The 13,976-nt window shown below is 39.5% G+C and overlaps 1 protein-coding gene across 2 annotated transcripts in view; it reads right to left on the bottom strand.

Moving 5' to 3' along the window:
• Positions 1-13,724, bottom strand: part of MINDY2 (MINDY lysine 48 deubiquitinase 2) — a 62,545-nt gene extending 48,821 nt beyond the window's left edge. The window contains exon 1 of one of the 2 annotated variants that reach the window (XM_058541700.1): positions 12,788-13,724. In XM_058541700.1, the coding sequence (XP_058397683.1) occupies positions 12,788-13,639 (852 nt within the window). In that variant the 5' untranslated portion in view covers positions 13,640-13,724. The remainder of the gene's footprint in view (positions 1-12,787) is intronic. The other variant, XM_058541699.1, reaches the window with a different exon arrangement.
• Positions 13,725-13,976: the final 252 nt, after the last annotated feature.

Here is a 13,976-nt window from a genome sequence, read left to right as displayed (position 1 = left end):
CTTATGATTTAGTCATCCAGTGGATTTATCACTCAGTGAAAACCAAGAGATGACATGGAAGTTTTGATCATTACTTGATTCTAAATTATTTTTATTTTCTGTGACACATTTAAAAAAAAATTGTAATAGGCTTCATTATTTTTTTTGAATAGTTTTAGGTTTACAGAAAATTGAGCAGAAAGTACAGAGAGTTTCCATATATGGTGTGTTTTTTAACTGAAATTCATTGGCAAATCATGGTCCCCTGCCTGTTTTTCTAAATAAAGTTTTATTGGAACACAGCCATTCTCATTTGTTTATGTGTTGTCTTGGGCTGCTTTTGCACCACAACAGCAGAGATGAATCTTTGCAACAGGGACCACATGGCCCAGAAAGCCTAAAATATTTACTATCTGGTCCTTTACAGGAAAAGTTTGCTGATTTCTGCTTTAGATAATTTTAACTGTTATTATATAATATTTTATCAAGGTGTTTCAGTACCACTTTTGAAGGTCTGATATTTAACCCAGTAGTTTACATTCACTGTGAACGTTTATACTTTGAAAAACTGTCAGACCAATCTGAAAGTCCCATTTACACTAACAATGTTTCTTAAATAAAATAAGACCTATACATTATTTTATTCCAGACAGATTCACTGCAGAAATATATTCACCAGAAAATTCCATAAGCAAATAGCTTACCTTCTGCTTTGGTTAATGTAGTAGTCCTAATATAAAACTGTCAAAATAAGAAACCAAGGCACTAACAAGTAAATGTATTTGGGAAATACATTCTGCAATCCTAAATTTCTACAAACAGAGGATTTCAGGGTTTAGCCCTGAAATTTCCAAATAACAACAACTGTCTACCATGTCTTGCTTCAAACATTTGAAATAGGAAATGACTACCTCTATACTGATTTTAGAAGTGGGACAACAAATACACAAGTATCTTAACTGACTTATTCACAAGTATATTTAGTGGTATATTCATTTCCTGAATCTTAGCCAATAAAATACTCTGGATGTTCATTAAAACTAGAGACAAAAGAGTATAACAGTGAAGAAATGCCTGCCTCCTACTAATACTTTGGAGCCATCAACAGATCTTAATTTTTTTTTTCTTTTTTTTTTGCAGGGTAAGATCCGCCCTGAGCTGACATCTGTTGCCAATCTTCCTCTTTTTTTTCCTTCTCCCCCAAACCCCAGTGCATGGTTCTATATCCTAGTTGTAAGTCCTTCTAGTTCTTCTATGTGAGCCGCAGCCATAGCACAGAAACTGACAAACAGGTGGTGTGGTTCTGCGACCAGGAAATGAACCCGGGCCACTGAGGCAGAGAGTGCAGAACTTTAACCACTGGACCATCAGAGCTGGCTCTTAATTTTTTTTTAAACCACAAAATGATCTTCCTGAAAGCTTGCTTCTCTTTTTGCTTTCCTCTACCACCATCACCTCAAAGGTTTTGTTAATGATCCTAAGACTTTCACTCCTTTGTCTCTTTAGATTTTATTAAAGAAGAAACAGCTTATGGGATAGCTAGCTAAGAATATAGAATTAAAAACTGTGGCATTCTATCTGAATTTCTTAATTTTAAATGTTACAATTAAAAAAAATGAAGCGTGACCTAGGTTCTCAGGTGGTACTCTTTTAGTAATAATCTATAACATATTGTTTATAAGTAAATGAGTAGTTTAATGTATACAAGGGTACTTGAAAGGTACTCTCTTAAGTAGTTTAAATATTCTTCCTAAAATGTCAGCAAAGCCTCTAAATTAACTATGTGCTAATTTAGACGTATTAACACATAGTGCCAAATTAATAGTGTCTAAATAAAATGAAGCTTTTATTATCTAGGAAAATAAATTTTGTCCTATACTACAAATAAGATTTTATTGTATTAACTAGATTTCCTGAGCAAATTAATAATATAAGCACAGCAAGAATATTTAAATTAACAAAAGAAAATAGCTACTCTAACTCCAACTATTCAACTATAGGGTAAAACCTCAAGAATTCAGCCCAATTATTCTGTAATTCTTAGCCATATGAAGAGTGAAGTGTATTTGAGAATAGACTCAAGCGAGGCCAAAAATTAAAACAAAACTTCTCTTTAAAGTGTTGATAAAATCTTAAACAGGAATATAAAACATGCCAAAAGCGATATGCCAAGATTTTGATACCTATGATTTGATATTCTAAGGGGGGAGAGAAATGCAAGGGACTGAGTAATAACTAAGAAATAAGAAGTAGTTTATATAGGTGATGGTAAGTACAAAAATGACCTGCCAAAGAATATTATTAAACATTTAATTAGAATGTCAATTAATAAGTACTCAAGAAATACACAATTCGAATTCTAATATCTCTTTAATGTTAGGGAGATACTTGAGGAGATAAAAAAATGAATATTTGTCAGTCTCTGCTCTTTAGGAAAGTCAAGAAAAAACTTCTACTAATTGCCATTCAATTTGCATGTTACCTTTAATCCACAACAATACTATGAAGCAGGCATTATTATCTTCATTCAAAGAAGGTAATAAGGCATTAAAAAGTTAATTTGTCCAAAGTAGCAGAGATGGGACGTAAGCTGAGATCTGAGTCCAAAGTCAATTACCCTTTCCATTATACCAGTATTTACAGACTTTTAAAAACAGTAAAATATGGGGCTGGCCTGGCGGCGCAAGCGGTTAAGTGTGCGTGCTCCGCTGGGGCGGCCCAGGGTTCGCCAGTTCGGATCTGGGGTGTGCACCGATGCACTGCTTGGCAAGCCATGCCGTGGCGGCGTCCCATATAAAGTGGAGGAAGATGGGCACAGATATTAGCCCAGGGCCAGTCTTCCTCAGAAAAAAAAAAATAGCAAAATACTTTCAGTGAAATCTTATGTAAAACATCATCTGGAATATATTTTAAACGAAGAATTGACAGAACTTTGTGACCAATGAAAAGTGGAAGATGGAGAGGATGATGGAACTCAGGAGACAATCATTCTTAATTTGTACATGAATTATTTGATTCCGGTGCTGCAGTCTATTTTTGCATTACTTATGATAAAATGGACCAACTAAATAATGCAATTTCTTCTTAGTTCAAATTTCACTAATTTTGAATATGCAGTAAATCATATAGTAGTCACGATTTTTTTAGTTGAAATTATAAAGAAATCACTTTTTTGAAAATATTCAAAGTATTATTAATAGGAATCAAAGGGAAGAAATATAGCTTTTTTTCAAAATAAAGACTGAAAAATCTGGGGCTGGCCCGGTGGCGCAAGCGGTTAAGTGCATGCGCTCTGCTGCAGCGGCCCGGGGTTCGCAGGTTCGGATCCCGGGCGCGCACTGATGCACCGCTTGTCAAGCCATGCTGTGGCAGCGTCCCATATAAAGTGGAGGAAGATGGGCACGGATGTTAGCCCAGGGCCAGTCTTCCTCAGCAAAAATGAGGAGGATTGGCAGATGTTAGCACAGGGCTGATCTTCCTCACCAAAAAAAAAAAAAAGACGAAAAAATCTAAAGATTATTTCAACATGCCTTTAAATTCTAGCTCTGGCAAATAAAATTAGGTATTACAAGCTATTATACATCATGCTTTATATTCTAATTTCTTATATGTACTATTCATTTATCATTAAGAATAATTACTGTAGTTAAAAATACTAAAATTCAGACTTTTCAGTAAATTTATTCATTTATCATTAAGAATAATTACTGTACTTAAAAATACTAAAATTCAGACTTTTCAGTAAATTTAACTGACTTTCTACTTGCCATGAGTATCTCAAATCAGGAAAATTTTATAAGAGACGACCTTCAACTGAGAAAGTCCTATTTGAAACACTTTCACCATCAATTTTTATCATAATTTAGACCCCCATCCTCAGAGTAATACTGGGGCCTATTTAAAAATATTTAAAACTATCAGAAAGTGCAGATACATTCACATATGTTAGACTTTCAAGAATGTCCTATTTTATATGCAATTCAAAGGGTTAGAGCAATGAAGAATGTTGTTACAGTGAAATTTACCAGTAAAAGATTTACTAGTAAAAGAAGACATCTTCAGCTCAAAATTCACTGGACTTATATTTAAGAAGCTCAGCAAGCTTACCATGCTGAAAAAAATCTACCCAAAGAAAAACTGACAGTGAAACTTTTACATTAATTGCTTGAAAGATAGACGGTAATAGGGTAAGACAAGAGACCAGTTAGAAGGTTACTAAAGTAGTCCAGGTGAGAGATGAAGGTGGCCTTCACCATAACTAGGGGTAATAGGGATAGAAGTTACTAGTTATTGAAAATATCTAAGAATGTATTTAATAAACTATGATGGGAAAGGCAAGCTCATTCACCACGGAACCCAAGAAAGGCTCTGAAATTGGAAGGGTCAGATAATTCAGAAGACATGAGATAAAGCATAGGGTGCTGAAAACAGAAGAATTCTATATAAAGAGCAGCTGGTACCAAATCCCCAGGATTGGTTTTAAGGAATCATGAAGTCTATTTCTGCTTCTCTAACTTTATCATTGGCTCTTCCATCCTACTTTGTCTCAGAACTGCTATCTACCAGTCTTACCGGTATCTTGAATTTTAACTTTCCAACCAAATATCCCGCGTAAGAGCTCAGGTTCTGGAGTGGGTGATAATCTTACCTTGGGCAAGTTATTTAAACTTTATGCACCTCAATTTTCTATATATGTAAAACAGGAACAATAGCTACATAAGAATTTCATGATGCGGTTGAGAAGATTAAAAGAGAAAATGCATATAATGCATGTAAAATACTTAGCATAGTATCCAGACAAAAATAATTGAGTACTTACTATTATTCAAAGCCCTATGATTGCTGGTACCACCCGTGTTCAAATGTCCTTCACCTGGGACTCAACACAGACAAGGGTGGATGGGGAATGGGAAGGTTTTCCACTGAAGGACTTCTCATAGCAAGGGGAGAGGAGATATCATCAGCCCTGATCCACTTTATCTCACAAATCCAGAGATACTCCACCAAACCTAATTCTTAGGAGAGACTGGAAATGAAAGCCTCAGAAGTGTCACTTGCATCTGTTGTGTAAACAAAACTCCACCATTGTGTGAAGTGTTAATCTCTTCTTACAGGATCTATATTAAAAAACAGGGTGAGCAGAAGCTAAAATGGAATCATTGGCTCACCATCTGTTTTCCCATTTTTATAAGTAATAAACACATTTGGAAAACCTCAAAAGAGCTTTGTGCCTACTTTAGGAAAAGGGGAATATGAGAAAATTTGTGTGATTGCAATGTTCCTACAAGTCAGGAAATTAAAAACATAAAAGTAAAACCTAGTCAGAATCAAGAAGAGGTGTCTGTGAAAAGGTATGAGAAAAGAAAAGCCATCAAAGGGGCCGGCCCCGTGGCTTAGCGGTTAAGTGCACTCCGCTGCTGGCGGCCCGGGTTTGGATCCCGGGCGCGCACCGACGCACCGCTTCTCCGGCCATGCTGAGGCCGCGTCCCACATGCAGCAACTAGAAGGATGTGCAGCTATGACATACAACAATCTGCTGGGGCTTTGGGGCGAATGAATGAATGAATCAATCAATCAATCAATCAATCAATAAAAGAAAAGCCATCAAGGAAGAAGGGAGAACTAGAGCAAAAACTCATAGCTGGCAAGAGGTTCACCCTTCACGGTGCCTCACTCTGCAGGTGATAATGAGACAGAGGATATGTCCACTTAAACTTTGAATTTTCTGTTAATGGCCTTTTGCTAATTTTGCTATTGAGTTTCCCATATTTTTCTTTCTAATTTATAAGGGCTCTTTGTAAACTAAGAAATTAGCCCTTAGACACATAATCTGACAAAAAGTTCCCTCAGTTTGTGATACGTGTTTGATTTAGTTCCTGGTGGGGTTTTTTTGAGAGGTGGGGACAGCCATCTTTTTGCCTTTTTTTTTTTTTTTACAGAGTCAAATGTATCAATCCTAATTTTACAGTTTCTAGGTATAACGTCTGGAGGAACCAGCTTAAGGTAAAAAACCTTGCTTCAGAACCCTGGCATTCCTACCTTGACTTGGAGTAGGAGATGGTCTCAGCTCCTATTAAGCAAAGAAGGAGAGGGGAAAATAATTTCCTACCCAAAAGGGCTAGAAAGGAGAGGAGATGTGCTTCCAGCATCTTAAATCAGAACAGTACTTTTACTAAAATGATACAGATTAGACATTACAATATTATATGTCCTCTATCACAATGTACAATATAAGTTATATATGTTTTTTTGAGCGTGTGGACCTCAGAACCTATAACATACTTTCTATAAGAAAACAAAAGTATGACAAAACAGGGACTCCCTCTATTATTAAAGTAATACCTTCATCAACATAAAAATACTAAGGCAGAAACTTTAAAATATGTTTTATAATGCAAATAAATTACATGCAAAAGTAGAAAAATAATAGCATAATGAACTTCAAAGTACCATCACTCAACTTGAACATTTATAACATAAGGTCAGTATCATCAGGAACAGAATTTTGTATATCTTCTGACTTGTTAATATTTATAAACACATATAATTAAATGGGTCGCAGCCCTCAAATATACCTATAAATGGCATTGTTTTTGATAGATAAAATGAAAGAGTAAGGAAAAACTATAAAAAAACATGAAATATAGTCTAAAGTAAAGAAGCAAAATGAAAATGTATTCCAAACAACAAAAGACCTCGAATAGCTAAAGGAATCCTGAGAAAAAAGAACAAAGCTGGAGGTATCACACTCCCTAATTTCAAAATATACTACAAAGCTATAGTAACCAAAACAGCATGGTACTGGCACAAAAACAGACACACAGATCAATGGAATAGAATCGAAAGCCCAGAAATAAACCCACACATCTATGGACAGCCAATCTTTGACAAAGGAGCCAAGAACATACAATGGAGAAAAGAAAGTCTCTTCAACAAATGGTGTTGGGAAAACTGGATAGCCACATGCAAAAAAATGAAAGTAGACCCTTACCTTACACCATACACAAAAATTAACTCCAAATGGATTAAAGACTTGAATGTAAGATCTGAAACTATGAAACTTCTAGAAGAAAATATAGGCAGTACGCTCTTCGACATCGGTCTTAGCAACATATTTTCAAGCACCATGTCTGACCGGGCAAGAGAAACAACAGAAAAAATAAACAAATGGGACTACATCAAACTGAAAAGCTTCTGCACAGCAAAGGAAACCATCAACAAAACGAAAAGACAACCTAAAATTGGGAGAAGATATTTGCAAACCATACATCTGATAAGGGCTTAATCTCCAAAATATATAAAGAACTCATGCATCTCAACAACAAAAAAACTAACAACCCAATTAAAAAATGGGCAAAAGACCTGAACAAACATTTCTCCAAAGAAGATATACAGATGGCCAACAGACACATGAAAAGATGTTCAAAATCATTAACTATCAGGGAAATGCAAATCAAAACTACCATGAGATATCACCTCACGCCCGTCAGAACGGCTATAATTAACAAGACAGGAAACAACATGTGTTGGAGAGGATGTGGAGAGAAGGGAACTCTCATACACTGCTGGTGGGAGTGCAAACTGGTGCAGCCACTATGGAAAACAGTATGGAGATTCCTCAAAAAATCAAGGATAGAACTACCATATGATCCAGCTATTCCACTGCTGGGTATTTATTCAAAGAACTTGAAAACACCATTGCATAAAGATACATGCACTCCTGTGTTCATTGCAGCGTTATTCACAATAGCCAAGACTTGGAAGCAACCTAAGTGCCCATCAAGGGACGAATGGATAAAGAAGATGTGGTATATATACACAGTGGAATACTACTCAGCCATAAGAAACGATGAAATCCAGCCATTTGTGACAACATGGATGGACATTTCGGGTATTATGCAAAGCAAAATAAGTCAGAGGGAGAAGGTCAAATACCGTATGATTTCCTTCATTAAGTAGTAGATAATAACAACAAGAAACAAACACATAGAGACAGAGATTGGATTGGTGGTTACCAGAGGGGAAGGGGGGAGGAGGGAGGGCGAAAGGGATAATTTGGCACATGTGTGTGGCGATGGGTTGTGATTGGTATTTGGGTGGTGAACATGATGTAATCTATGCAGAAATACAAGTATAATGATGTACACCTGAAATTTATACGATGTTATAAACCAATGTTGCTGCAATAAATAAAAATTAAAAAAAGAAAATATATTCCAAGACATAAATGTAGGTAAATTTACCTGGTGTCAGTTAAACAGAATTAGAAATTTCAGCTTGAATTAACCTGAATGAATAGATTTCCTTCTTTCTTGGTTTGTTGGATTATCACAGCTCAACTATTTTAGAGATTATGAATGATCACCTACTCTCCATGAAAACTCCAACATTTCCAACTTGGTACTTAGCCTGTTTGATAATTTTAACTGTCATCTCCCATCCAGAACCACGGCACTTACTTCCTTTGAATCACTCAAATCCTCCCGATATGTTCAATTTATTGATTTTTCTCATTACTTCATCCTCCCCCAAAAGAGATGATCAACTGTTTCACTTTCAACTCTAATTCCATTGACGCTCCATGAATTAACCCTTGAAAGCCCAATCCCTGATTACCCTAACCAGCCATTCTTCCTGCTCCTATTTCCAGATATAAGAGAAATACTAGGGAAAAACCAAAAACAAAGTAAAATTGATATACTAAAAGTTTTTAAAGAATACCCCAACTTACCCATTGCCACTTATTACTTTCTACTTATAGCTCAAATTCCTAGGCATAATCTCCAGTGAAATTAGAACTTCTTTAAAATACAATGTACTTTTCTCACAAAACCCACCTCTCAATGCTTTACAACCTCTCTCCTTCTTAATTACTGACAAGTTCAATAGTTATTACCAATGAGGTCAACAGTTATTCTGCCAAAAAGGACGATGAGGCCTCAATTTCCACCTGCTTTTCTATCTTAACATGACTTTGTCTCTGCATCTTCCTTGTCCCATTCCTTCCATTACTTCAGAAAATGAGATTGTTGTTCCTTTCCTCTGTAGAGAATTTTAACACCTAGTCTGAGGAGCCTATATTATCCCGACTTTTCAGTGATCTTGTCCTCACATCTGTCATTTTGGGCAAAGTCTTTCCTACTCCATCTTCCTACTCCATTGATGCTATTGCATTTGACAGTGGTAACTGACCACTTTTTTATTATAGTCTCTCTCCCAGACTACTATCATGATATTGTCCTATTTCTAGTTCTCATTCACATCTCAAATTGTGCCTATAATGGTTTCTTTTACACTCTGTCACCCTTAATGCTTAGCATTCCCCTCCCGCCACCAAGTTTAATCTTTATTCCTCTGTTTTCTCTATGTCTACTGGAGAATGGGGTGGAAGAGGGAGTGGGGAAATACAGGGAGGATGTTTATGCTGGCAATTTGTAGTTTCTCACATATATTGGGATGGAAAAAAGTTGAGAATTATTGCTCACCACTCTCCATGGAGATTCATTTTAGCTACCATACTTATATCTATGCAATAATTGCCCAATTCAATTTTCTCTATAATTTTGACCTCTTTCCTGAGACCCAGCCCTGCTTCTAAAGTCATAATGAACATTTATATTTTTATGTCCCACTATCAGACATTTCCAACCTGACACAACCAAACTTTGACATCAACTTTCCCATCTAAAACACCTTCTCTAGCTTTTGAATGACCCAAGCAATCTGTATTACCCAGATTAGAAAAAGTGGTGTCATCTCCTTCATTTCCTATGTCCTGTTAGTGATCAATTCATCATTTAGGCTGTGACATTATCTTCATCAAAGGGGCAAAGAATTCCCCATCCAAAAGAGCTATTCTCATCAATTCTTCCTGCTACACTCACTACAATCTTACCTCTAGTCTAATCTCAAACAAAAAGACCACTTTTTTTTTTCTGAGGAAGATTCGCCCTGAGCTAACACTTGTTGCCAATCTTCCTCTATTTGGTATGTGAGCCGCCGTCAGAGCATGGCCACTGATAGATGAGTGGTGTAGGTCCTTGCTTGGGAATCGAACTTAGGCTGCCAAAGCAGAGCAGGCAGAACTTAACCACTAGGCCACCGGGGCAGGCCCCAAAAGATCACTTTCATCATGTCGTTCCTCTGTCCAGTAATTTATAATAGCTCCCTAACATCAGCTATATATAAAGTCTAAACACCCTAGTGACGAGTCCTCTGATATCTGACAACTACCTTCATATCCTATTTACTATTTTTCTCTACTACAGCATTTCTCAAACTTTTTGCTCTCAGGACCCTCTACAGTCCTAAAAATTATTGAGGACCCCAAAGAGCTTTTGTCCATGTGGGTTATATCTATCAATAGTTACTATACTGGAAATGAAAACTGAGAAAAATTTCAATCACAAGAATACAAAAGCACACATTTCACTAACTGTCAGAGCAATGATGTCATCACACATCATGCAGCCTGGAAAACTCCACTGACACTTGTGAGAGAATGAGAGTGAAAAAGACAAATAACATCTTAGTATTATTATGAAAACAGTTTTGACCTCTAAAAGCTTTGGCTTACTCTGAGAACACTGCTCTATCCAACCTTACTTCTTTTAATCTGTCTCCCTATCAATCATTGATGATTACTGATGAGTAATTTTTGTGTGCAGAAATAGCCTGGAGGCAGAAAGAAGGCTAAGAACCACAGATTTATAAGATAATCTCCAAATTCATTAGCATGCCCGCTCATTCACAGTCTAACCCAACCTATCAATTTTATTTCCTGGTATTGCCATATCCTTCCCCTCCTCCAACACACTCCAACCAAGGCTGGAGTCCCCAGATAGAACAACCCTTTTCCTGCTTCAGCATCTTTGAATACGTACACTATGCCCTCTGCCTGGAAGACCTTCTCTCGCTCATCCTTCAGACCCAGTTCATACGTTCCCCTGACACATCCCATTCTCAATTACCCTTTCTCTGTAATTCCATAGCACATTTAGAACTTTACACATTGTACTGTAATTATTGTTTATATGTCTGTCTCTCCACTAACAGTGAGCTAAATGAGAGCAGACGTGTATCTTACTCGTCTTTGTATTTCTAGTACTTTACACATACAAGGAAGCCAAATGTTTAATCCTTCACTTGAAGCCATGTCTTTCAAAGAGTCAGCTCAAAGCCCGTCTATGCCCAAATATTCCAGACCACAGTATTTGCTCCTTCCTCTGAACTTCTGGAGTACTATATAGAAACTAAGAAGAGAGAAAAGCCTAAAAGAAATTATTATTCCTTCCTACAAGTCTAACTCCCTAGTCTGACATTCCAGGGCCTTCATCAAGTGGCTCTTGTTCACCTTCACAATTTTATTTCCTATTATCCTCCAACATGAACTTACCACTTCTGTCATCCAATAAACACACACACACACAATATCCATTCTACTCTCATCACTTTTGTTTATACTCTTCCCTCTCCCAGGAATTCCATTTCCCTGTTATTTTAAATTTTACTTTTTCCTTAAAAGCTTGGTTCAAGACCCACAAATTCCATGAAGCTCTCTGGCACCATGCCAGACCAAAGGAAAATTTCCTCTTTTAGGATATCTAATGCATTTCAATCTGTTTCCTATAAGCTAGTATTTACAGTGTATTGTCTTGCATTGTTCTTTAATAATTTCAAGTAAGTCAACGCTGCAACCCCAAATAGCTTGACAGCTCTTCAAGAGCAGACACAGTCTTCACTCAAAACATTTGAGTGCCATTATGTACCAGACATTGGTAAGATTTCTAATCTTATTTCTTTTGTATCAGCCCTTGCTAGTAACAGGAAGACAAAGGCATGTAATAAATACTATTCCCTTTACTTGATTTTATTCCTAACTGGTCAGAATAATCCAGATTTTTTTCTAGGGAACATTGTATCTATAGACACAATTATCAATTTGAAAATAAAATATGTGCTATAAGATGCATCTTCTCAGCATCCTACAACTGCAAGCTTAAATAAGACACCTCATTTACAGGTAACTCACTCCGAGTCTTCAATACACTTACTTTTGAAGGGCTCTTCTCTTTTTTGCTCCTTTACCTTGGATATATCTTATTTTAGTTGTTACAGTTTTAGCTCCCTTAACACATTCTGATGAGTGGTTAGTAATAATGCCAAACTATTTAAGTAGATCCAAAGAAATGAGGCAAGTAAAAATCATGCATAAAATGAAAATACAATCTTTGAAAACCAAGAAGATATGGTAATTGGGTTTCAGACCAATGCTTTTCCTTAAATGGAATTTGTCTAAGGGGCCACATCTTCCCTATCACCATTTCCTTAAGTATCCACACCCAAATGGAACAAGCACTAGTTGGAAAATAGACTAAACAAAACCATCAAAACTTGCTCCCCGATATTATGGATTCATGGTAACTTCTGAGGATCATTTTCCCAAATTCTTCACTCTTTTGAATATGTGATAAAGTCAGTAAGAAGGAAACAACATAGAAAAATACAGTTTAAAAAATCCTAGGGTTTAGGACGCTCTAAGTGCTAATTGTTTGTAAGTCTATCAACCACCACTGAATGTCGAACGCTCATTTAAACATTACAAGAGAGACCTGAGGTTGTCGGCAATGCTTTCTGATATACATAGAATATTCTTTCAACAAGGGAGTCCCAGAATGAATTTCGCGCAAGAAAAGGGGATTGATGATGAGGAAAGAAAGGAGGAAGCCATCAGTTGACATGCAGCAGCTCCCTCACCTCGTTTTCCCCCTCCCCAAAAGTCTAGGAAATAGAAAGCTGCAGAATGTACCTTCCAGGCCAGAAGCAAAACATTGAGGATGGCCAGCAAAGGGCAGGGTCCATTCTCATTCTGGGTGATGATGGGTGTGTTCTCTTCCTTCCACTGGATCCACTTGATGTGATAGACAGATTGTCCCGGGAAGCGGTCCTTGGAGGCCGCCAGCACCTGAGCTGACTCCCCCTCCTCCTCCTCCTGTCTGCACAGAGGCACGGCCCCGGGCAACACCGCCGCGCCCTCCTCCTCCTCCTCTTCCTCGGGGACCCTGTTCTCAGCTCCCTCCTCACTATTGAACTCGGAGCTACTGGGGAAAGAATGCAGGTTCGAGAACGACTCCAGGGAGTCCATGCTCGGCGATTCCCCCGGAGGGCTCGGGTCGCTGCAACTGCTGCTGAGGCCGCCGGCGCTGCTGGGCTCCTCGGAGCCCACGGCCGCCGACTCTGCCCGGCAGGTGCCGGTGGGTTCCGGGCGGGCACCCGCGTCTCCGGCCGGACCCAACCCATGGCCCGCTCCGGCCTCGGCTGTCTCGGGGGAAGCGGTCACCTTGTGCTGCCCTCCCAGAGGCGCCTTCTGGGCAGCAGGACTCGCCGAATCGCTCTCCTTCAAGTCCAAGCCCGAGAAGGAGCTACGGAGTCCGGGAACCGGAGGCGAGCCGGCGGGAGAAAGCGAGTTCGGGAGGCTCCTCCCGCCGGCCGCCGCCCCCTGCCCATTCCCGCCGTCGCTCTCCGCCGTCCATACTCCAGGACCATCCCCAGCGGCGAGCCGGGTCTCCTGTCGCCCTTCCTGCGGAGAACCTGTCCCTGGCGCTGGCCCGGCGGCCACCCCGTTTTCTAGCGGCTGCAGGCTCTCGGGGCCGCTCTCCATACCCAGCCGCCCGCCCCTCGCTCTAAAGAGACCGCGGCGGGTTCTCCTCAGCCAGCGCCTCAGACGCCATGACAGCGGCACCGGCTGCTACAGCGCCCTTGCGCGGCCTCGGCCAGGCACGTCACCGGGGAGGGCACCGGGAGCGCGCGCGCGCCGCCGCGCTGTGGACCGGCCCTGGGCGTGCCTGCGCGCCGCCGGGTGAGGGCGAACCGCGCAGCCCCGGCCCACGCAGCCCCGCCCCTTCCGCGCGCCCGCCCGCCCGCCCGAGCTCGCGCTCGGAAGGCGGGGCGTGGCGGGCGTGGCCAGGAGGAAAACATTCTCTCACTATGTGGCCGGA

Source organism: Diceros bicornis, chromosome 5, assembly GCF_020826845.1.
Source record: "Diceros bicornis minor isolate mBicDic1 chromosome 5, mDicBic1.mat.cur, whole genome shotgun sequence".
Lineage (NCBI taxonomy): Eukaryota > Metazoa > Chordata > Mammalia > Perissodactyla > Rhinocerotidae > Diceros > Diceros bicornis.
This window is presented reverse-complemented; position numbering and strand designations above follow the sequence as displayed.